The sequence below is a fragment of the Poecilia reticulata genome, chromosome 19 (assembly GCF_904066995.2).
Source record: "Poecilia reticulata chromosome 19, P_reticulata-male-v2, whole genome shotgun sequence".
Classification (NCBI taxonomy): domain Eukaryota; kingdom Metazoa; phylum Chordata; class Actinopteri; order Cyprinodontiformes; family Poeciliidae; genus Poecilia; species Poecilia reticulata.
In genome coordinates, this window is record NC_088848.1 from 610,726 (window position 1) to 635,725 (window position 25,000).

General features: G+C 46.9%; 2 protein-coding genes and 1 long non-coding RNA gene across 3 annotated transcripts in view; 2 read left to right on the top strand and 1 right to left on the bottom strand.

Moving 5' to 3' along the window:
- LOC145549031 (uncharacterized) overlaps positions 1-7,616 on the top strand; it is a 10,844-nt gene extending 3,228 nt beyond the window's left edge. Inside the window, exons 2-3 of the long non-coding RNA XR_014084943.1 lie at positions 5,483-5,539; positions 7,061-7,616. This is a non-coding gene — a long non-coding RNA (uncharacterized LOC145549031). The remainder of the gene's footprint in view (positions 1-5,482; positions 5,540-7,060) is intronic.
- Positions 7,617-12,704: 5,088 nt separating this feature from the next.
- foxj1b (forkhead box J1b) lies at positions 12,705-16,202 on the bottom strand. Its single transcript, XM_008436246.3, has 2 exons — positions 15,361-16,202; positions 12,705-14,221 (listed from the first exon to the last, which is right to left on the bottom strand). Exons 1-2 carry the CDS (start codon positions 15,925-15,927, stop codon positions 13,400-13,402), a joined length of 1,389 nt encoding a protein of 462 aa, XP_008434468.1. The 5' UTR covers positions 15,928-16,202; the 3' UTR covers positions 12,705-13,399.
- A 2,650-nt stretch (positions 16,203-18,852) lies between these two features.
- The window catches only part of ubald1a (UBA-like domain containing 1a), a 15,631-nt gene continuing 9,483 nt past the window's right edge, over positions 18,853-25,000 (top strand). The window contains exons 1-2 of the mRNA XM_008436441.3: positions 18,853-19,209; positions 19,740-19,799. Coding sequence (XP_008434663.2) covers positions 19,102-19,209; positions 19,740-19,799 — 168 coding nt within the window. The 5' untranslated portion in view covers positions 18,853-19,101. The remainder of the gene's footprint in view (positions 19,210-19,739; positions 19,800-25,000) is intronic.

The following is a 25,000-nucleotide window of genomic DNA, read 5'->3' on the forward strand; positions in this document are numbered from 1 at the left end:
TGAAGCGACGCGCTGCTGAAGTTACATGTCGCCATGTCTGATGATCTATGTAGCATAGGGTTTCTATCACTGACGATCAGACGGACTTCTGCCGCTCAGAGGAAACCACTGCGCATGTGCCAGAGAGGCGCCTGCGAGTTAAAGGGGAGGCGACGGCCGACAGCGGAAACATGAGGCTAGAAAGTCACGGTGTTGCTTTGATTTGAATCTGCATGTACATCCAGTGGAAACAAAGATGCTGATATAAACTGGACAATATGCTGGCAAGTTAGTGATAATTTTACAGTTGTGGTCTTGAAATAAAATCCCGAGACGAGAGGGAGACCATCAAAAAGGGGTCAGAGACCAAGACCGGTGTCCAGTCCTACAAAACTAGACGTGGTGTCAAACTTAGTGATATTTTAGCCATGAAGCTACAGTTTTCAGGTTTAACATCTTATATTAATTATCATATTAATGAACAGTTTTCTTTAATCCCAGCCGAGGGGAGACATTTTTCCCAGAGCCTTTTCTTGTGTTTCTAATGGTGTAGATATTTCCTGGTTGGATGTTTGACATGCAGCAGCAGCGGCTGACTGACTGAGTGGAAACCAACAGGACGATCCGACCACATCGTTTAAAACGTTCCTGAAACACAATGCAGGAAAACTCAGGAAAAACTGGAAACGTCCCAGCTGTCTCTGCAGCGGACACACCGTCTGCTGCGTCTCGCCCTCTTTGTCCTCTTTGTCCTCTTTGTCCTCGTCTGAGCCGTCTGCTGGCATACTCAGCTGGACCTGGTTCTGGTTCTGGTCCAGATCTGGCTGAACATTTCTTCTTCTCCTGCTTTTCTTTCGTCTCCCAGATGATGAAAGGTCAGAAGCGTCGGGCCCAGCTGGCGCAGGACCCGATGTTTGTCCTGTGGGGACGAGTCTCTGGTCCATCAAGGACAGACAGACAGCTGGACCGGTTCTGGCTGGACTGAGTCACAGCCAGAACCAACAGGGACGTTTGCTCTGCACCACAGAACAATTAAAGTTACACAAAGAAATGTTAAAATTTAACCTGGAAAGTTAGAGACACAATAAACTTTAGATTAAGTGAAGAGAAACGATTCAAACGTAACAAATTAAATAAATTGATCACATTCTAACAGATTTTAGACAAACTGATCAAAGATTGGGAATCTGTCGAACTGACCTCTTCAACAAAATGATCTTGTTCCATATCGAGCCTCGTTTCACACCAGATGTTGAAAACAACTCAAATAATCCACAAAGACAGTAAATCAGATCATCAACAGAACCATTGGGCAGAAAGCATTAAAAACACGGTGAGGAAAAAGTCAGACAGCCAAGAAAGCAGCAGAAATCTGTCAGAATGTAGAAAACTGACAAAAAGCAAAGTTTTACTGCTGCAACGCAAACAGATGACGATGTTTACAGCAACATCCCGACGGCTGGTTCTGATCCGGAGACCAGCAACTTTAAAATCCATCTGCAGACGGCGGCGGCCATCTTTACTGCGTAAACGGAGCGCTGCGGCGGCCATTTTTGCTGCCAAAACGGAGCGCTGCGGCGGCCATCTTTCTGCCAAAACGGAGCGCTGCGGCGGCCATCTTTACTGCCAAAACGGAGCGCTGCGGCGGCCATTTTTACTGCCAAAACGGAGCGCTGCGGCGGCCATTTTTACTGCCAAAACGGAGCGCTGCGGCGGCCATCTTTACTGCGTAAACGGAGCGCTGCGGCGGCCATTTTTACTGCCAAAACGGAGCGCTGCGGCGGCCATCTTTCTGCCAAAACAGAGCGCTGCGGCGGCCATCTTTACTGCCAAAACGGAGCGCTGCGGCGGCCATCTTTTTGCCAAAACGGAGCGCTGCGGCGGCCATCTTTACTGCCAAAACGGAGCGCTGCGGCGGCCATTTTTACTGCCAAAACGGAGCGCTGCGGCGGCCATCTTTACTGCCAAAACGGAGCGCTGCGGCGGCCATTTTTACTGCCAAAACGGAGCACTGCGGCGGCCATCTTTACTGCGTAAACGGAGCGCTGCGGCAGCCATCTTTACTGCGTAAACGGAGCGCTGAGGCGGCCATCTTTCCTGCCTAAACGGAGCGCTGCGGCGGCCATCTTTCCTGCCTAAACGGAGTGCTGCGGCGGCCATCTTTACTGCGTGAACAGAGCTCTGCGGCGGCCATCTTTCCTGCCTAAACGGAGTGCTGCGGCGGCCATCTTTACTGCCAAAACGGAGCGCTGCAGTGGCCATCTTTACTGCGTGAACCGAGCGCTGCAGGGGGGCGGCTGCGTTCTTCTTCTTGGGTTGTTGAACCGCTCAGCAGATGTCTGACTGCAGTCGCGTTTCATCCGCAGCTGGAAAAACAACAATGAAAAAACTTATTGAGCATCAGATCTGCTAAATTACTGATTGTCTCACTAATTTAGTTTTTGTCTTATTTTGAAAACCTGTCTTCCTGTCTGCTCGTTTCCTGTTCAGGCCTTTAATTTATCGCACGATGAATTAAAACGAGCTCAATTCTTTCCATCTGCATAATTTATTGTTTTTGTCTTCCTGCTGAAAACTGGATAAAAGTTTTTATTCTGGTGTTTTGATCTCAACTAGCAGAAACTTCATAATTCATTTTATTTGTTGTTTCTGTTGTTTATTTATTTTGGATATTTCAAATGTCTTTTAAATTTTAATTGGAATTTGAATTTTTACCCAAACGGTCTCAAAGCGATATTATCGCGATAACTCCTGGGATGAATCCAGCAGCATCGGTTGCGGTTCCAGGTCTGATTCGGGTCGACCGGTTCCGTTTGTTCTGCTGTATCGGGTTCTGATCCTCATCATTTCATTAATCTGTCTCAGCTGCAGATCTATGACTGGGACAAAAGGAGGAACATCAGAGATAAAGATCTAGTTTGACTCGTTTTTTATCGTGATAAATTTCTTATCACAGGAATTTTGATTTATCGTTTCCATGATTGATTCCAGCTGATGATGTATAAAGGCTAAATAGTGTTATTTACTCAATGAAACCATCGATAAATATGAATAAATTTGGAAATGAATACAATAAACTGATATAAATCAGACTTGTTAAAGTGACTGGTGTCCTACAGAAACAAATAGGAATGTTTTTAAAGTGTTTGTGGGACTATAATTGCTGTGACACACAGTTTCCTAAAAATGATGAATAATAAATAGTTTTTATTGTTATAATGGAACCCCATAATATCGTGACAAAGCTTTCAGCCGTTCTTATGTATTTTATCCGTTTATTCATTCATGCCTCATGTTTTCATTCCTCGTCGTTTCTCCATCTTCACTTCTGTTTTCCGTCTCTTGGTTCCCCTGCGGATCCTGATGGCTCCGTCCTCCAGAGGCTCATTTGACTGTTCTACCTGCCAGCTTTGCTGCGTGTGTGTGTGTGTGTGTGTGTGTGTAAAGCAGTTCTCCCCTGCCAGCCTCCTGTTGTGTAACAGCAGTTTCACCGCTGCACACAAACAGCATCAGTGCGTACAAACCTGCCTGCGTCGCTCTGCAGCTGCTGCCATCAGGAGGCAGTGAAGAGCTGAGGACGGCTCTGCTGTTCCAGAGGCAGACAGGTGTGGAGCAGCGATTGGTTCCAGGCAGAGAGCTAATCAGGCTTCCTGAAGAGGCTCTCACACACACACACACACACACACACACACACACACACACACACACACCCACACACACCACACACAATGAATTGAAACAAAATGCAAATGGAGAGTTAAATACGGAGGCTGCAATGCATATGCATAACCTAACTCACACACACACACACCACACACACACACACACCACACACACACACACACCACACACACACACACACCACACACACACACACCACACACACACGCTCCAAGGGGATGCGCATTAGAGTACACAGTGTTCTTGACGCGCTAAGCGCAGCCACACACACTCAGATACACCTGTCAGGCGTCTCTCAGGACCCAATCAGTGTAATTAACCCCCGGTGGCCCGGAGGGGGGGGGGGCTCCTTCCGCCTCTCCTCCATCAGCACCATGTAATATAAAGGGTTAATGCGCAGAATTACAGACCCCGCATGTTTCTGAGTTCAGCTGCTGTAGCCTTTAGCTAGCACTCATCTGCTTCCAGATGCTTTTTTGTCTTTCCCATTTTGATGAGTGGCTAAGAGAGAGCTCTGAAAACTGAAGCAAACAGGAAGTCATGGAAGACTCAAACTTTACAGTTTTAATATTTTATTTTTATCTCTGCATGTTTTCGGCTGCGTTCCCACCAGCCCAGTTCATTCACTTTAATCCTCTAAAGTCATGAGGTGTGAACGCTAATCGACCTCTGACCTCTGGTCCTCTGGTCCTCCAAACCTGGGTCTGGTTCGGTTTGAATGTGAACGCCAAGCGGACCGGAGACCGCTCCAACCGCAGGAAGTGGACTACAGCACAGGGCATTCTGGGTAAATACAACCAAAGCCTTCAGTGGTTGTTGGTGCAGCGCCCCCACAGGCCAGGAGGGGAACAGGTTGGTTTGACTCAGAGCAGCTGGAGGAGGAGCAGAAGTTCTGGTTCCAGCAGAACCGGGTCCACATGCTGGGAAACAGCTGAAGCGTCGGCTCTGGCCTCCATGTTTGCCTCTCCTCCTCATCAGAGGCTGCAGGGAGTTTGTCGCTTGTTGTGCTGCTCCGGCAGCAGCTTTGATCCTGGATGCATTATTAACGCGCTGATTGTTGGTGAAGCTGCGGCGCTGCAGATCGGGTGTCGGTCGGTAATCGTTCTGACGGATCCGGAGGTTCTGATGGACGGGCCGGGATGAGGTCATGGCTGCCGGAGAGGCGGCTGAATGCGCTGCTGTTCTCACGCACTGCGAGCGTCTTGTTCTTTGACTAGACCATTCCAGCATCTTGGTGGGTTTTCTCCCTTCCAGATGGACTTTCTGCTCCTTGAAACAGCCCAGAGCATCATTCTGCCACCACCATGTTTAGCTGTCAGGTCCATCTTTCTCTCGTCAGTCTGCAGAATATTTTCTCAGAATCATCTGGAATCTGTTTTGTCCTCGTCTGGACGAACTCGGACCGTCTGGGTTTTATTGGTCGGTGGACCAATTGGTACCGGGCCGCAGCAAAGTTTCCAAGTCTTGACCGGTCCGTGGTAATAAAAGGTTGGGGACCACTGCTGTAAACAAAAGGTGAAAGGTCACCCTTTGTGATCATTTTATTTTATTTGTAAAAAATCTGGACGTGAGTAAAAGTTGAACCAGGAGTTTCTGGGCTGAAAACGAGTCCAAGGCGACCAGACTGGTTTTCTGGTGCGAGTCGCCTTGGCTCGTTTTCCACGCTGTAGACCCGGCTCCAGCCTCTACACAGTGTGTGTGTGTGTGTGTGTGTGTGTGTGTGTGTGTGTGTGTGTGTGTGTGTGTGTGTGTGTGTGTGTCTGTGTGTGTGTGTGTCTTGGCATCCAGGATCTGGTCAGTAAAAGACATTCTTACTCTGTAGATTCGGTCTCTGTGGCGGCGGGAGAGGTTGATTGTCTCACAGCCAGACAGGAGGAGGGTAAGCAGCTGCCACACACACACACACACACACACACACACACACACACACACACACACACCCAGAACAATTCAGCATAAATAAAAGGAGATTTCTTCATCATGCGTCGCCCAACATCTGTGAAAATCCTCCTAAACTTTTGCTGCCTCAGGTTTTCCTGTTGTGATCAAATCTTCCTGCTGAAGTCAGAAGTTGGTCAGAAAACAAAGATGCAGTAGAAACGGTTGCTTCTGTTGTTCAAACCCATTAAAGTTTTTACATTACAAGCAGACATTTCTGTGTTTTACTGGGATTTTTGTGACTGAACAGCAGAAAGTAATAAATCCCTGCAAAGCACAGCTCAGTAAAATCCAGTGCAACCAGTTTTAGACGTTCCCTAATCAGAACCAGAACCAGAACCTGAGTCTGAGTCTGACTGCAAACAGGCGAATCCTGAGCTGGAAGCTTTGTCTTCTGTTTCTGTTACGCTCATAAAGCAACGACAAATGAGTTCATTTCTGCTTCTGTACAGATTTTAACATCTTAAAAACTTTGATGCAATTAATTATTATTTCTTTTTGCCTGTAAATCTGATGCTAACGCTACATCACTAATGCTACATCGCTAACGCTACATCGCTAACGCCACATCGCTAACGCTACATCGCTAACGCTACATCGCTAACGCTACATCGCTAACAGCAGCAGTAGAAGCGTCTTCTCTGGTTCCACTAAGGGTTAACTGTAATTATCTGATTCAAGTTGTGCTAACAGCAGTTAGCGTAGCAGCAAAGCTGTGCTAGCCTAAAACAGCATCTGAAAGCTAACATGTAGCAGCTAACGCTAATGTTGGCGTCCAGATTTCTAAAGAAGCTCCATGAAGGATGAGAGAAACTCTGGACAGATGAACGTGATGCTCAGATCTGATGATATTTGTTCAATAACTTGGAGGCAGAAACGGTTTTTCATTGATAGTGTTGCTGATTTTGTTGATTAAATTGGATTAATTGATGCAGACCCTCCATTTGAACAGGTTTAATAATTGAATTGAGTCCCACCTCCAGTGAAAACATCAAACTGCACATCCCTCCAGTCCCTGCATAATTAACACCCTTTTTTTGTTGTTCCATCACATAAAATCTCAATAAAACGCATGAAAGTTTTGGTTGTAATTTGTCAAAATGTAAGAAACGGTTTAATAATTTTACTGCCTGTCTGGACGACATTAAGTTGAAGAAGGAACGTCTTTGACCTCTGACCCTGCAGGATGTTTCCATGATGTCCACACCTGCATGTGTCCTTACAGACGCCTGAATAAATTAAATTAGCACATCAAACCGAACCTGAGATCTTTTCTGTTTGGACTGGTGGAAATAAGACCCAGTGAAGCTGAGTGAAAGTAATGATCCGGTTCTGACCCAAGTGGACCGATCCCACATGCTAATAGTGAAACCTGGATAATCTCCTAATAAAAGCCCTTCCTCCTCGTCTTCATGCACCTCAGCAGCTTTTATTCTAATTCAGCGTTCATGTTTCCTCTCAGCCGAATGAACGGAGCCTCCATTAGCATTTCATCCATAATCAGCAGCCTGAGGAAACCTGTTGAGATGCGTTTCCTGCCGAAGCCCCTCCTGGTGAAGCAGAGCCGCTAATGGACGGTCAGCGCGCCGCGTTCTGTCCTCGCTCATCAATACGTGATGCAGCTCTGGAAACCAGAGCCGAGCAGCACAGCAAACGCACAAATGTTTTTATGTTCAGCGTCTCCTGATAAACATTTATCACGTCGGTTGTTGTGATACATGTTTTGGCATGATGAGAATTTTAAATCATTTATTTTCTGCACAATTTTTTCACTGAAATAATCAAATATCAGTGAATTGAAAATCATATTAAAGGCAGTTAATGATGCGAGTCATTTATTTATTTATTTAACTGACTGGTGTCCTAAAAAGACACGTGTCACATTTTTTAAAGTGTTTGTGGAGCTTTAATTACAGCCAAACCTAAATTTACCTGGAGAATAAACCATCCTGATTGTCAGTTTTATTGTTGTTGTGAATAATTGTGATAAAACCTTAAAGTTCACGTCGCCCAGATCTGCTTCCTGGAGTATTTTGACTTGTTGGTTGTGATTGGTTCGTTTTTATCCACGCTGAACTCTGATTGGATGAAAACGATCCGTCAGGATTCATATGCTGGACAGATTCCTGCCATACTTTGTAGGAAAGACGTGAAATTTCACATCTTTTTGGCCCTCTTGGTGTTCCATACATGAGGAGCAGGAACGTCACAGCAGAACGAATCAATCAACATAAACACTGAACAACACAAATGATTAGGGATTCACCAAAACTGATCCTTTTCTCATTCCAGAGATAAAACTGTCAGGTTTTCTGTTTTTATAAAATGTTGAACTGGAAAATTTAGTCAACATTTGTGAAAATATGTGAACAGAAACCTCAAATGAAGATCTATTTAACTAAGATGTTTTATTAATGTTAAAAACAGAATGTTTTAATTTGAAAAGATTTAAAAATATTCACACCACTTGAACTCATTAGAAAAACGCCGTCAGGCCCCAGAGAGCAGGATCCAGGTTTCAGCAGCTCTTATCTGATCCTCCGGGTTATAAAACATGTTTTTCTTTTTGCAGCAACAAAAGGATGTAATTTGTGGGTCTCGTTTTTCTGCTTCACCCCAAAACGAATCACTCAGGCTGTCTTGTTTATGCCTGACTCTAATCAGAAACGCTGCAGAGGCAATAAAACGTCAGCAAACAGTCGGAGGGAAGCAGAACCTCGCAGAGGAGGCGATAAAGCAGAAGAATCCGGGTCAGGAGGGGCGAGGGACCCTGGGTCCACTGAGATAGTGTTATCTGGGCCCATCACAGCCGCACACACACACTCACACACACACACTCACACACAGACACACACACACTCACACACAGACACAGCCACACACACTCTCACACACAGCCACACACACACACACACACAGCCACTCACACACACACACACACAGCCACTCACACACACAGCCACTCTCACACACTCACACACACACACACACACACTCACACACACAGCCACACACACACACAGCCACACACACTCTCACACACAGCCACACTCTCACACACAGCCACACACACACATAGCCACACACACACACACACACACACTCACACACAGCCACTCACACACACACACTCACACACACACACCCACTCTCACACACACACACACAGCCACTCTCACACACACACTCACACACAGCCACTCACACACACACACACACTCACAGACACACAGCCACTCTCACACACAGACACACAGCCACACACACTCACACACACAGCCACACACACACACAGCCACTCACACACACAGCCACTCACACACACACACTCACAGACACACAGCCACTCTCACACACAGCCACACTCTCACACACAGCCACTCTCACACACACACACACACACACACTCACAGCCACTCACACACACACACACACACAGCCACTCTCACACACATAGCCACTCACACACACACACACACACACACACACAGCCACTCACACACACACACTCACAGACACACAACCACTCTCACACACACACACACAGCCACTCTCACACACACACTCACACACAGCCACACACACATAGCCACTCACACACACATAGCCACTCACACACACTCACACACACATACACACACACAGCCACCTGTGGATGGACACAAACGAGGCTGGGGAGGAAGTTCACCCCCCACAGAGCAGCAGCTGCTTCTTCATCCCCACAGCATCACCTTCATCACTCCAGGTGACTGTCCAGATGCAGAACCGGGCCTCGTCCTGCTGCTTCCGGGAATCTGAGTTATTCGGGCCGATCCCGGCGCCGCGGGCCGCAGGGACGCGGATAAGCCGTGTTTTCGCCCTGCTGCCTTCCTCCAGTTTAATTAAAAGCAGATTTGGGATGGAAAAGCACATTTTTTATACAAGGCGAGGAAACAAAGCCTGAAACGGGTTGAGCCATGGTGATGGCGACGCCTGAAACGGGTTGAGCCGTGGTGATGGCGACGCCTGGGTCCGGTTTCTAAGTCTGGACAGACACGGCTGTGCTGCGCAGCTGGCTGAAAGCTGGAGCATCTCTTTGGTTTCAGGTCGTCATCAGCTTCACACTCCAATCAAACCTAACTGGGTTTTGGTTTGGCAGAACAACACAAAATGCTTCGTAGTTATGAGGCGGAATCTGAAAAGTGTGGCATGCATTTGGTTTCCACCCAGTTTACTTTGGAACCCTTGAATAAAATCCAAACCTGCCGTTCTCAGAGTGTCACAGGCAGCCATGTTGGATGTTATCGCTGGGCGAAGCTCTTCAGATGAACGTTAATCTGGTCGCCATCAGAACTCACCGTCTGAAGATCCGATGTTCTGGGCTTGGCCGGATAAGGAAGTTGGCGTCTGACTGAGATCAGCTGCAGAACTGATCTGGGTTTTGTTTTAAAGGGTTTTAAAGGAAATAAGCATGACTCGCTCCAGAAGCTCTTCAAACTTCTTTGTTTCTGCTGTTAAACTCTAAAAAATGTTTTTGCTGCTTTCTTGGCGAAGATCCTTCCGTAAAAGATGATTAGTGTAAAGTTGGTTTATGGCTGAAGTATTTTAATCTCGCTGGTCGTACAGTTTACTGCTAAAACATCCGCAGCAGGGAGTGAAATGAGCCGCGAAAACATAAAACTTTCAATAAAAAAGTTTCTTTTGCGGCGAGTATTTGACTACAGGCCGTTTTCCTGTCACACCTTCTGGTTTGAACAAGCAGACGAGTCCAAACGTGTCTGTTGTGATTAATGATTAACCCTGATTGGCTGCTGGTCTCCAGGTGGCCACCAGGTTCTGCTGCTGTGGAGCTGAAACATGTTGAATTGACACCGTTTATTGCATTAAGGCATGATTTCATCCCAAACCGCTTAAAAAAGTACAAATGAACACAGAATCGAACAACAATAATCAAACTTATTACAATGAGAGTCTGGCTTGTTAATAATAAAATTATCCCCTCAAACTTTTCTCTCCGTTTCTGATCAAATCTGTGAAAACAAACAATAGAAATAAAAAAAATCATCAGCAAATCATAAAACCAAATAATCCTTTTCTGATCAACCAATAAAGAAATGACGGCAAACTGCATAATTCTTCAACAGATTTGGCGCAAAAATCATCAACAATGATCCATTTTTACGTAGATTCATAAAAACACAGCGTAGATGGAAGCTTACTAGAACTAGCCAGTGTAATGTGCTTCGTTTTTATAAGAATCAGTAAAAACAATAAACTAAAACAAAACCAAACTGCTGCTGCCTATTAAAAGTGCATAATGTTCGATTTCATGGTTTTATCAGAGGCTCATCCTGCCCAGCTTCCTGCTGCGTAGATATTAAATCAGCTGTTCTAATGTGACTAAGCTCTTCTTGTTGAATCTGAAGTTTATGCATCTCCGTTTATGTTCATCTTTAGTCATCAAACATAAACAGTTAATATAAAACGTCAATGCTAATGTAGCACAGTAACATCCTGTCTGCCGGGTCAGTTTTCCAGAGTTTCTCTCTGGAGAGTCCGTTGATGGAGGATCGCTGTGATCCGGTCCCGTTACTATGGCGACTCCAGAGCAGCCAGGGCCTCCAGGACAATCAGGTCCCTCGTAATGAAATGGTTAAGATCTCACGGATCTCCATTTCACTGACATGTCTTCTGTCCAACCTCGTCAAACCAGTGAGAAAGAATCAAAATTTGCACCAAAGTCTTTAAAAGGAAACACACATTACACTCCATCATGTTTTAGAGAAGAAAGAAGTGAACTGATCGTCATGACGTTATGGTGCATCAGCAGACGGCGGAGGAGGAGGAGGAGGAACACTCTTCATCTCGTTAGGAAGCAACTTTCTGCTGGACTCACCAGGATGTTGCTTCAACACTTCAACTTCATTCATCACCAGCTGTTGGAGACCAATCAAATGTCTAACATGACATGAACCCTCCCCTACAGTGCCCTGCCTTACGTAGGACAGGAGGCTGGCCACTTCAGCCCTTTGCCATTTTTAACTGTGGTCCTTTGATGCTTTAGCGATTATGAAAAGTAGCCAATTACTGAAGATATTGTACCAACCGTTGGTCAGTTTCAACCCAGCAAGGAAGGTTTTGTATCATAAGACCCTACGGTACTGTGGGAGCCTACTGCACCGTAAAATCCTACAACATCATAAGATCCTCCATCACCCTAAGATCCTCCGTCACCCTAAGATCCTCCGTCACCCTAAGATCCTCCGTCACCCCAAGATCCTCCGTCACCCCAAGATCCTCTGTCACCCTAAGATCCTCCGTCACCCTAAGATCCTCCGTCACCCCAAGATCCCCCGTCACCCCAAGATCCTCTGTCACCCCAAGATCCTCTGTCACCCCAAGATCCTCCGTCACCCCAAGATCCTCCGTCACCCCAAGATCCTCTGTCACCCTAAGATCCTCCGTCACCCCAAGATCCTCCGTCACCCCAAGATCCTCTGTCACCCCAAGATCCTCTGTCACCCCAAGATCCTCCGTCACCCCAAGATCCCCCGTCACCCCAAGATCCTCTGTCACCCTAAGATCCTCCGTCACCCCAAGATCCTCTGTCACCCTAAGATCCTCCGTCACCCTAAGATCCTCCGTCACCCCAAGATCCCCCGTCACCCCAAGATCCTCTGTCACCCCAAGATCCTCTGTCACCCCAAGATCCTCCGTCACCCCAAGATCCTCCGTCACCCCAAGATCCTCTGTCACCCTAAGATCCTCCGTCACCCCAAGATCCTCCGTCACCCCAAGATCCTCTGTCACCCCAAGATCCTCTGTCACCCCAAGATCCTCCGTCACCCCAAGATCCCCCGTCACCCCAAGATCCTCTGTCACCCTAAGATCCTCCGTCACCCCAAGATCCTCCGTCACCCCAAGATCCTCCGTCACCCCAAGATCCTCTGTCACTTTAAGATCCTCTGTCACCCCAAGATCCTCTGTCACCCCAAGATCCTCCGTCACCCTAAGATCCTCTGTCACCCCAAGATCCTCTGTCACCCCAAGATCCTCTGTCACCCCAAGATCCTCTGTCACCCCAAGATCCTCTGTCACCCTAAGATCCTTATACAGTTTATGCATGATGCACTTTCCAGTTTATGTAAAAAGTCTGACAGTGTACTTCCAGTTGATGACTCCCCACATGATGGCAAACAGAAACATAACAACTGAACTCTTAAGAACCTATTTAGACAGTTTATCAGCAAAAAAAGTTGATTATGCTTTATAAACCAAACGCCCCCTGGTGGATACTCCCTGACAGACGGTTGGACATGAAATGGCAAAAGGTCAAAGTGGTCAACATGCTTTCAGACCTGTCTTGGAAAAGAATGACTTGTGAATCTCTCTGTAATAAGATCGAACTATTCTATAACTAGTTATTCATTAAAACAGACAACTACAAAGAAAAATACACTGATATCATTGGTTAACTAAGTGGAAACATAACGAATTGGTTACAGGTATGAAATGAAAGTAGATTGGAACAAAATGGCACAAAATGAACCGGGCTGCAGAAAATAACTTATTAAAGGCTAGAAGAAGATGAATGTCATCATGATGAGTTTACTCCCCAAATTCTGACCTGATGGGATCTGACACCTGACCCAAAGAAACCGGTTCCAGAGACACGAAGACCTGCTCAGTCAGCGCGGTGTTCATAATGGCTCATCAGGGTGGATGAATAATTCAGTGGTTGCTGGATCGGATTAGAGGAGATGAGATGAGTAGCTGGTTTACGTTTCATTGAGCCGCCCAGCGGTGGGATGGAGATCTGAGTTCACAGGTAACTCTCCACTCGCTCCCACTGCTGCATCTCAGTGAAGAAACCCTCGTAAAGGCCGAAGCCCGGATCCAGGGTCAGGGGAATGACCTGCGGCTCCTCTTTAACCTCCTCCCACGGCTGCAGCGCGGCGTCCGCCGGCTGCTCGCCGAACAGCGTGGCGGACTCGTCCAGTTGTTGCAGCTGGTGTTGTCCCTGCAGCAGCTGGTCCTGCTCCAGCTGTGGCCTCTGCAGTGGCTGCAACACGCCAGCGGTGCTGTCCATGGCGGCGGCGCTCAGGTCCAGGTAGCTGCAGGATGGGTAGTGGGTCACATCCGTGCTGCCGCACCACCGGCCCAGGCCTGCCGCGTGGTGCCGGCCGTTCATGGATGAGTCCACCTCGCAGCCCAGCGAGCTCAGAGCCGAGTTCAGGTCCAGATCCTCGAAGGTGCTGCAGCCGCCGCCGAGGACGTCATCGAACACGGACCCCAGGTCAAAGTCCCCCTTCAGGATGTCCGCTTTGTTGGCCTCCATGGCGAGAAGCGGGGACTCTGTGGAGCGCATCAGCTTGCTGCAGTCGGTGGAGGACGGCTGCTTCCGCTTGGCGCCCGCCTGGTGAGGACAGCTGCTGGGGAAGCCCTCCACCAGCTTGCTCTGCCTTGCTGCAGCGCTGCCGCCATAGTGGTTGGCAGACATCCTCCTGCGCTTAAAGATGCCGTTGACGAACATGTCGGCATACTGAGGGTCTATCTGCCAGAAGCCCCCCTTCCCAGGCTCGTCCTTCTGCCTCGGGACTTTCTTGAAACACTTGTTGAGGGACAAGTTGTGACGGATCGAGTTCTGCACCGTGAAGAACAAAAAAGCACATTTAACACAAGGAAAGGCAGCAACTAAAAGTGTCCATTTGTCAGCAGGCAGCAGCGTGGGCGGCAGGGCTGAGTGTTGTTGTTTATAGAGAAGCTAATGTTGCTAATGAGGCTTTCTAGTAACAGGCAGCTGAGAGCATTTCAGACCTGATCAGCTGCTCAGCTGCCAGCTCATTAGCACACACACAACACACACACACACACACACACACACAGAGTTACACACACACACACACACACACAGAGTTACACACACACAGAGGCACACACACACACACACAGAGGCACACACACACACACAGAGTTACACATGCACACACACACACAGGCACACACAGAGAGGGAGAGGACATGCAGCGGGTGTCACCAGGCCGGGAATCGAACCTGCGACCACCGGCATGAGGCCTCAGTACGTGGGTTGTGCTTTGCCCCTGCACCACCGCTCTTTTACATTCTTGAAAAGCCGCCATTTTGAAAAATCCTTTTAACATTTGACACCCAAGTAAAGTAGTTAGTTTATACTTTATTTATTCTTATCTTCATGTCTGGGCCTAAAATTACTGCTTTGAAATCTGATTTTGAGACATAATCCATTTTATTTATCGTTTCATTTACTTTTATTTGTAAAACGTTTTCCAGTTAAATGCTCTTTGAAAATGAAAGTTAATCGATTTTTGTGTCCTTGTTTTCTGCTTTTATCGTTATATTAGTTGAAAATGTCTCAAAATGACAATATTATCGTTTATCGTGATAATTTATCAACATTTGCTCTGACACATTGATCTGATCTAATCCATCCCATAATATCTCTGGTTCTCCTCCTGATTTATCTCCGCCCATCTTCCCACAGCATGACGCTGCCACCACCATGTTTCACTATGAGAAACTGTTTGAACTCTTATTTGTTCGTTATGAACGGCAGATCCCTCCTCCTGACCTCCGGATCCTCTGATGGTTTTTATTTCAACAACTTTGAAAATCATGTAGATTTTCCATAAACCTGATTTGTTCTGCGTTGAGCTGCTCTGTCTGCGTGATGGCGACATGCCGCGCCGCTCAGCATTGTCAGACTCATGAATTATGGACGGACCGGACCGGGCCGGGCTCGGTTACCTGCCAGCTGGGCTCTGCGTGTCGGTAGTAGCAGAAGTTGTCTGTGATCCAGCTGTAGATGGTGGACAGCGTGACTTTGGGCTGCTTGCTGGCCTGCATGGCCATGCAGATGAGAGAGGCGTAGGAGTAGGGCGGCTTGACCTTCGGGTTGCTCCGGTAGTCCACCTCCACCTGCGGGCCCGCCTGGACCGGGAAGCCCGGAGCGGGGAGCGGGGAGAACCGCGGCGGAGGCGCGGCGGTAGTCTGGCTGCCGGAGGTTGCGGGGCTGCCCGGGTACCGCGGCATCCCGGCGGCCGCCGCCGTGTCCCCGGCCGGCGGGCTGGACGGAGAGTCGGTCCCGGTTCTGGGGAAGCCGAGCCGCCTGAGGAGCAGGTGGTGCTGGGAGGACGGGCACTCCGGGCCGGTACCGGCCAGCCGCTCCGGGTCGGCGCTCAGGATGGAGAAGTTCTGTAGCCAGTGGAGGCTGGTGAGGCTGTCATCCAGGGGGGCAGAACCGGAACCGGCAGCCTGGTCCAGCCAGCTCTCCCTGAACCTGTTGGCGGCGTCGGGGCTCGATAGGACGGGCATCCTGCTGTCTGCGCGGTTTGGGGCGGCGGCGGGATTTCAGCGCATTTAAAGTTCGGTTCGCCGCTTCAAAATGTGAGAAATAAACAAGAAAAAACCCAGAAAAGTTCACGAATAAAAAGAATCACATGAAGCAGTTCAGCAAACAGACCGGATCCCTGCCAGAAAGACCCGAACCTGGAAAACCTCCCGGTGCCAGAATGGAGAAGATGCTGCGAGGCGAGAGAGGAGAGGAGAGGAGAGGAGAGAGAGGAGGCACCTGTTGCTGCTGCGCTCTCCTCCTACACTTCTCTCTCTCTCTCTCTCTCTCTCTCTCTCTCTCTCTCTCTCTCTCTCTCTCTCTCTCTTTCTCTCTTGGCAGCAGCAGGATCCGTGCAGTACCGTAAACTGGCCCGTACCAGTCGAACCGAACCGGCTTCACTCCTCCAGACTCTTGATAATAATCTGACTTGGTTTCTGCGTCGCTCCGCAGCCTGACTGGCCGCTCAGATCATTAACTGAACCAGAGGAGCAGCAAGAAGAAGGAGCTTCTGGCCTGAGACCAACTGAACTTTGACCTCTGGCGCTCCTGGCTGCCGGACTGGCGCTGAAATCCGCGCCGCTCAGTTCGCACCTTTTCTTCACCTTCAGTGTTTCTGTAATCAGATAAACTGAAATAAACTTTTCAGCTTGTGAGTCACAATCACCTCATTGGACGTGATTGAGCCACAAAACGCAGAAATTTGATCTGTTTTAATAAAAATGCAGTATTATTGCAAAACATTTCTGACATGACAGTTACAAACAAAACATAATTACCTAATAAATAAATAATAAAGAAGTCTGATGTTGTGCTGTAATGCAGATCAGAACATTAAAAATATGAATGAAACAAAATAAAACATTTTTACTGAACGTTTTCATCATATAAAGTGTTTTCTTTAAAATTGAACTGCATTGACTGATATTTTATCATGTTGAGCTTATTTTAATGCCCCCTTTAAAGTATATATAGTTATATAAAAATATAGATGACCTTGTTTTTCTACAAACTGATGTATTATGTTAAGATAAATGTTGAATATTTAGACTTTGAGGTGTTTGTGAATTAAAATCAGTTGTGGTTAGTTAAATCAACTAATTTAACATAAATGATTATTGTTCACATATCAGCACAAGGAAATAGAAACAGGTGATAAAACAAAGCGAAGCCGAGCCGTCATCTATCTGACGTCACACGTGACGTTCAAAAGCGTCACTTCTTTTCTCTTTCAGTCAGAATTAAATCATTTTCTACAACTACGATGATGATTTACAGAGGATTTGAATAAATAATTAAATTAATAAAATTCGTGATGTTTTACTCACAGTTGGTTGCAGCCGCTTCATAAACATGAGAACACCGCCACCCTGTGGTTCACTTCTGCACTGCAGCTGAACCAGAAATACAGTTCATTCATCAGAGATGCAGATTTCATCATTAAAAGCCCAAATAAAAACGTTCAGACGCTCCTTTAAGTTGAAATTCACCCCCTGGGCCCAAACTCCTCCTCTGTCAAACATCTGATGGATGCAAAATGTGTAAAACAAACAGTTTTTCCGTTGAATGTGGTTCTGATCCACAGCTGGTCCAGTCAACTGAAGAAGATGAAACATTAACCCTTACTGAACTCTGGGTATTACTTATTGGAGAACATTAACAGCATTTTGTTGCAGCAAACGCTTATGGAAAGTTGCTTAAATTATCAGTACAATATGCTGAGAAACGTCACGGCACAAATCTCCGTTTCGTACCCAAAACGGTCAGGTGTGTACAGAAGAGAATTAGGGCCAATAAAAAAAATAAGAATTGTAAAAATATTTCTCAGCATTTTGACTCTTTTTCTAAGAATTTTAACAATATTTGTCAGCATTATGACTTCAATCAGGAATTTAAAAAATAATTTCAATCTATTATGCGAGTTCTCTTCCTGCTGCCCTGACGTCAGAGTTCACGATGCCTTTCACCACCAGCAGGTGTCTCCACTTCCCCTGTTTCTCCTGTCGTAGCTACTACCAACCACAATGTTTACAATTACATTTTCCCACAATGCTGCGCGGCTCATGTTTTGCAATTTTTTCCTTTAGAGTTAAAGAAAAAACCGCAGCAGAAGCGGAAGTGTCTGCTGTCTTCAAACTGTCATCAGTGTTTGTAAAGTCATAATATTATAAGGATTATGTAATAATCTGACCGTCTGCTAAAGGAATCAAAGCTTTTTAAGAGGAACAAGTCAATCCTCACATGATTATGTGCTAAAATACTGTGTTGTTGTTGGTAAGCAGCATTTTTAAAGTGAGTTTTGACAAAGTCACAAAGATGTTTCACTAAATTAATCATTTCTCTGTCAAACCACTTCAGACAGAAAGAACATGTCTGAAAACTTAACAAAGGATAGAAGCGGATGTGTGCGGGTGCAGCACCGCAGCAGCCCCGCAATACGTGTATCAGAGGAGCTACAGCATCTCGGCGATCCCCGCACTGAGCCACGCCGCCGTGCGGGAGCGGCGAGCGGCGGACACGACGCCGCGCAGCGCCGCGCAGCGCCGCGCCGCGGCCTAAACGGGTCCAGCAGCTCCGGCCCGTGTAATTGGTGCTGCTGGACTTGTTTACCATATTTGGCAAGCGGCTGACAACAGCGCGTGGGAATTGGACGAGCGAGGCCGTCATTCACAAAAGTCAACCTTCTGGAGCTTTTACAAACAACGCGCATGCTCATGGGATTTGTAGTCCAAAACAAACGCCTATCGCCGGAACGCGTCGATTTCTGGGTGATTTTTGACCGACAAAAGCGTCATATTTTAAAAATACTTTAATTTTATAACTCATGTTGGTTTAATTCATGTTTAAAGATGAAGATTCTCCCTCCTTTAGCCGCCACCAGACAACTACACGCAGGCCGGTGGTTGAAGGCCTACAACTCCCATCTGCGCATGCTCTGCGCGGATTGGCTGCGTCATCGTGTCAATCAGGCCCCGGTCCTTCCTCACCGCTCCTACAGTAAATATTTGTGTTTGCTCAACCGGCTGTAATGGTGGAAGAGTGAGGCAGAGCGCGACGGGATCCAACAAAAGAGCAGAAGGAGGAGAAATAAACGCCGAGTGCTGGAAAGTCAGAGCTGCCGCCACTTTCAGGAGGAAACGGACGAGCTTCGGTGGAAAATGGATGAACTCAAACATCAAGTCATGATTAACCAGTTCGTCCTGACGGCGGGTTGTGCGGCGGACCAGGCGAAGCAGCTCCTGCAAGCGGCACACTGGCAGTTTGAGGTGAGAGCAGCCGGGGGGAAGCGGCTCGGCTCGGCTCGGTTCGGTTCGGTTCGGCTGGGTTAGCATTAGCCGCTCCGCTAATGTTTATCCTGCCCGCTTCTACAGACACTTTATACAAACAACAACAACAACAAAAACCCGTTTCTACTTCAGACCGACTGCTCCTTCAACCACATCCAGAACTTTTCGGAACCGCCGTGGCTGTTTAGTTCGGGCTTAATGAAACGGTGTGAAGTACAACAACGTACCGCACAAGGTTAAGGCGCATCCAATTAGACTTTACTCGAGATTAAATACTATAATCCGACAGGCGAGGCCAGAGAGCCGTTACGCAATGAAGATGACCGCCGTGTTGTACCGACTGGCCTACAAACGAGCTTCTGACGCAACATAATGCATACTTTACAAATATTTACACTAATCGGGTTCATTGACTTATTTACACTCTGTGAGATGAATAAACACCTAAATATGTGGCTTTAATCCGTATTTCCACCCTTTAACTGCTGTTTTGTGTGTTTCCTTTTCAGACTGCCCTCAGTGCCTTTTTCCAAGAAACAAATATTCCATATGGACATCATCATCAAATGGTGAGTTATGACAGAAACCCGCCCGTTGTGAATCTGTTTCCGGCCGAACCGAGGTCCGCCGGCCAGCCTGTAGTTTGACGGGAGCCGCAGAGGGAGGCGATGCTGTAGTAACAATAACAAAGCACATGTCGGCCATGTTGTGAGCCTCCAGAAATAAACACAGCCAGGCGTGCAGCTCCGGCAGCGGCAGCAGGCAGGAGGAGGGACACGGTGTACATCCAGCACAACTTCACCGGGCTGGAAGTCTGAGAGAAACAGAATCACTGGTTCTGACTCATCCACAAATCTGTTGGTTTAATAACAGTTGAACCTGAAGATGGAAGAAGAGCAGCGCCAGCTCTTTACTGCAGTAAAACTGGATGTTCCCACGTTAAAACAAACGCTGAGTGATTATGGATTTCCGTTTTAAGCTTCTGCAGCTTCTGGTATGGGGATGAACTCGGTTAGCGTTTCCAACCGGAGCTTCACTCTGACACCAGGCAGCTGCCAGGATTTCACATCCAGAGTTTCTGCTGGAACGATTCATCAGATGAATCAGTTATTGAATTTAGTAATAGATTAATCACTAACTGGATCATTCAGACTCTAGAAAATGCTGTTTTCTGACAGAACAACACGTGGAGCAGAAATGTAACTAAAACTGTTCAGTATATAAACGTCACAGACTCTCTATCTGTAAGTCTGTCTGTCAGAACCAGAACTCCTCCGGTCCAGTTTTATCCTCACCTGGTTCACGTTGTGCAGAAACGAATCTCCGTCTCATTTCTGCTCCGGTCGTTGATCAGGTGATCAATAATCCCAGATCAGATCTGAGTCCATGTAGGAGGATTTTCAGCTGCAGATTCATCATTTCAGAAAGGAAATGAATTTAGTTTATTACTATTATTGTAAAATAAATTCAGATGTTACATGAAAAATATGGATGATGAGACGATTTTATTTGATTAATCGTTAGAATAATTGACGTATTAAAGTAATTATCAGAGTTTAGTTTCTGTTATCTACTGAAAATCTCCTTTTGTTTGAAACATTTTACTTATACAGAATAAAGTTTTTCACTCTGTGACCTCAGAGACATTCAGCTGTTCTCCACCTGGTAGAGAGATTATGGTTATTATAACAATAACATAACAATAATAAATTCTTATCAGTAAGAACAGTGATTATTGGATCCGTTTCCAATCAGTCACTGTGTGTGTGTGTGTGTGTGTGTGTGTGTGTGTGTGTGTGTGTGTGTGTGTACCCAGCAGGTCTCTACTCTGAGCCTCAGGACAGGAGTGTGTGCAGCGCTGGTGGCCCTTTGGGCTCCTGGTGGCTCTTTGGGCTCCTTGTGGCCCTTTGGGCTCCTGGTGGCTCTTTGGGCTCCTTGTGGCCCTTTGGGCTCCTGGTGGCCCTTTAGGCTCCTGGTGGCCCTTTGGGCTCCTGGTGGCCCTTTAGGCTCCTGGTGGCCCTTTGGGCTCCTGGTGGCCCTTTAGGCTCCTGGTGGCCCTTTGGGCTCCTGGTGGCTCTTTGGGCTCCTGGTGGCCCTTTAGGCTCCTGGTGGCCCTTTGGGCTCCTGGTGGCTCTTTGGGCTCCTGGTGGCCCTTTAGGCTCCTGGTGGCCCTTTAGGCTCCTGGTGGCCCTTTGGGCTCCTGGTGGCCCTTTGGGCTCCTGGTGGCCCTTTGGGCTCCTGGTGGCCCTTTGGGCTCCTGGTGGCCCTTTGGGCTCCTGGTGGCTCTTTGGGCTCCTGGTGGCCCTTTAGGCTCCTGGTGGCTCTTTGGGCTCCTGGTGGCCCTTTAGGCTCCTGGTGGCCCTTTGGGCTCCTGGTGGCTCTTTGGGCTCCTGGTGGCCCTTTAGGCTCCTGGTGGCCCTTTAGGCTCCTGGTGGCTCTTTGGGCTCCTTGTGGCCCTTTGGGCTCCTGGTGGCCCTTTAGGCTCCTGGTGGCTCTTTGGGCTCCTGGTGGCCCTTTAGGCTCCTGGTGGCTCTTTGGGCTCCTGGTGGCTCTTTGGGCTCCTGGTGGCCCTTTAGGCTCCTGGTGGCCCTTTGGGCTCCTGGTGGCTCTTTGGGCTCCTGGTGGCCCTTTAGGCTCCTGGTGGCCCTTTGGGCTCCTGGTGGCTCTTTGGGCTCCTTGTGGCCCTTTGGGCTCCTGGTGGCCCTTTAGGCTCCTGGTGGCTCTTTGGGCTCCTGGTGGCCCTTTAGGCTCCTGGTGGCTCTTTGGGCTCCTGGTGGCCCTTTAGGCTCCTGGTGGCCCTTTAGGCTCCTGGTGGCTCTTTGGGCTCCTGGTGGTATTAGTTTCAAACAGTTTGGTTTTTATCTGAAACTTCATTTTTCACCTTTTTGAGTTTATTTGAACTAATCCAGCTCTAAACGCCTAAGAACTATTTAATAATCAGGTTATTTCAACAGGAACAAACCTACATGAATAGATTTTAATTGAATAAATAAAGAGAATCTATTTAAACTTTGACGGTTCTGAGTGTTAAACTGAAAACTCTCCTCATATGAACCCAGATGAATATTATATCCATGTTTTCCTCTGAACTCCCTCATCATGATGCTGCTCAACTTTTTATTGTTAGTTTTGATCAGAACCAACATGTTGACCCGGTTTCACTGTGTTCTGGCTGCCTCAGCCAATCACACGCAGCTTCCTCCTTTATTATTATTATTGTTGTTGTTATAATTTGTTCCTGAAGGAAACGATACTTCTGAAACGCCCGAGTCGCTTTGCTGCTGCAGTCAAACGGTGATGTGCTGCAGCTCTGACTGGAGCATGTTTGGGTTTTTTCTGGTGGGTCCAGTTAATCGGGTTCAGTCACACCTTCCAGTAAGAGCCGATCTGATTGGCCGTCAGCGTCGCATCCCAAGCAGCAGCAGCAGCCAATGCAGTCTCTGCCTCACTGCAGACATGCTTATAAACCAGAATCGTTTCACTGAATTTACAGATTGAGGTGAATTTCAGCTCCTCCTGCTGCAGCTCTGATTGTTTGTCTGAGTTAAATACAAACCGATGAGTCCAGCAGTCGTTGGGTCTGGTTGTGGTCAGATGGAGGAACCAGAATCTGTGAGCTCAGCAGAACGGAGCAGAACTCCTTCTGGACTTTGGTCGGTGCTTTTGGACCTGCAGAAACCAGCTGCAGCTAACGGTTAGCTGAGTTAGCTAACCGTTGGCTGAGTTAGCTAACCGTTAGCTAAGTTAGCTAACGGTTAGCTGAGTTAGCTAACCGTTGGCTGAGTTAGCTAACCGTTGGCTGAGTTAGCTAACGGTTAGCTGAGTTAGCTAACCGTTAGCTAAGTTAGCTAACGGTTAGCTGAGTTAGCTAACCGTTAGCTGAGTTAGCTAACCGTTGGCTGAGTTAGCTAACCGTTGGCTGAGTTAGCTAACCGTTAGCTAAGTTAGCTAACGGTTAGCTGAGTTAGCTAACCGTTGGCTGAGTTAGCTAACCGTTGGCTGAGTTAGCTAACCGTTGGCTGAGTTAGCTAACCGTTGGCTGAGTTAGCTAACCGTTAGCTGAGTTAGCTAACGGCTCTTATCAGTTTATTCCCATAATTAATCAGATAAAAATTACAACATTCTGCACATTTATTTAAACACTTAAACTTATTATATCCAATATTAGAAAAGCACAAAATGCAAATAAAAAAATAATCCAGTTCATTTTTTTGCATAAACATAAAAAATGTTCTAGGATGAGAATCAATAACTTTTCATCTGCAGATAAAAATCCTTCAAACATCAACATGAGAAACGCTGAACATCGATTCAGAGTAGAGATTATTTATTGATTAGCTCATCAATACCTGGATGCAATATTTGATCAATATGAGATTTTTTTATTTGATTTTTTTTTACAGAATTTGAACCAGATGAAACTGATCAGATTTACAGACTAAGAATGTTTTTTATCGTAAATGTAAAATGTTTCTATCATTGTTCGTCCAAAGGCCTCCTGCATGTTTTAACACGCCTGCATCACATGAGGCTCGTTGGAGGCCAGAGGAGAACATGGACCTGCTGAGCAGGTCGTTACAACCAGGGAGGAATAAAACATGCAGGATTGTTTCAGAAAATGGCTTTTTTAGAGTCGTCACGCTCAGCTAATGATTGACGGATCACTACGTTAGTTTAGAGCTGAAATGATTGATTATGAAATTATTTGAATTCTGTGACAGATGAAATGTTTGTCAGACGTTTGGATTTTATCTGCTCATGTTGGCTTTGGTTGGAATGTTTCCTGTAAAATACATGAACTTCACCTTTTAAAAACTAAACGCATGTCGTGTGAAATCCTCTAAACATTTCTGGGTTTGTTGGCCTGGTCACTGTAGGGGACAGTTCAATTATTAATATTAATAATAATAATAGTTCCTTTAAGATGAGTCGGAGTTTTTATCTGCAGAGCGTCTGAGGAACGTGACTCAGAGGATCTGTGTGTTTTCTGCTATTTAAGGCTGTGTGAGTGTGTGTGTGTGTGTGTGTGCGTGTGTGTGTGTGTTCTCACGTTTTAAAGAGCCACTGACTCTGTCCTGCATGTTGTTTTCTCCTGACTTTCTCTCTTCAACATGACAAATGGAGAAAAACGAGCCGTGTCGTTGGAATCAGTTCATCAGTTTAGTGTTAAATTCGTCTCCATCACTGAGGAAGATGCAGGAAACGTTGCAGCTGAAACATCCAAACCAGGAAGATGGTGAAGCTCAGACTCCCAGCAGACGGACATGTGAAACGTTCTTTGTTCTGTCTGCAGCGTCTGAGTCGTTGCTGCAGCACCGTGCTGCAGCTGCTGCACTGTAAACACTCAACATTCAGCTATTTATTTAAATTAGTGGAGGAACTCGGTGAAAATCTCCTGAAGCAGAAATGAATCCATCTCTGCTGCTAGCGGATCACATGCGAGTAAAATCTACCTAGTAACGTTTTGTGTTTTTGCAGTGCAGCAGTCATGATCTCATGATCCTCATTACTTATATTGGTTATGAACTATAGTAGCTGCTGACTCGGCCTGCTTTCATCACTTCATTATCATCGTTTTCAGACTGTGTCCAGATTCTGCTGCTGCTGAATTATGATGCATTCTGGGTAAAATGGGACTTTCAGACTGCAGACGCTTTGAAAGCGATCAGATTTATAGATCTGGATCGGGGCGATCGGATCGCCGTGAAAACGGCTGATCTGGTCGCATTGGGCTGCAGCCTCTGCGTTTGTGCCGCAGCCTCTGCGTTTG

Excerpts from the sequence above, each read along its gene's own strand:
- foxj1b (XM_008436246.3), bottom strand. The coding sequence starts at position 15,927 with ATGCCCGTCCTATCGAGCCCCGACGCCGCCAACAGGTTCAGGGAGAGC. Across the intron at positions 14,222-15,360 it reads ACGCAGAGCCCAGCTGGCAG|AACTCGATCCGTCACAACTT; the intron begins GTAACCGAGCCC and ends TTCACGGTGCAG.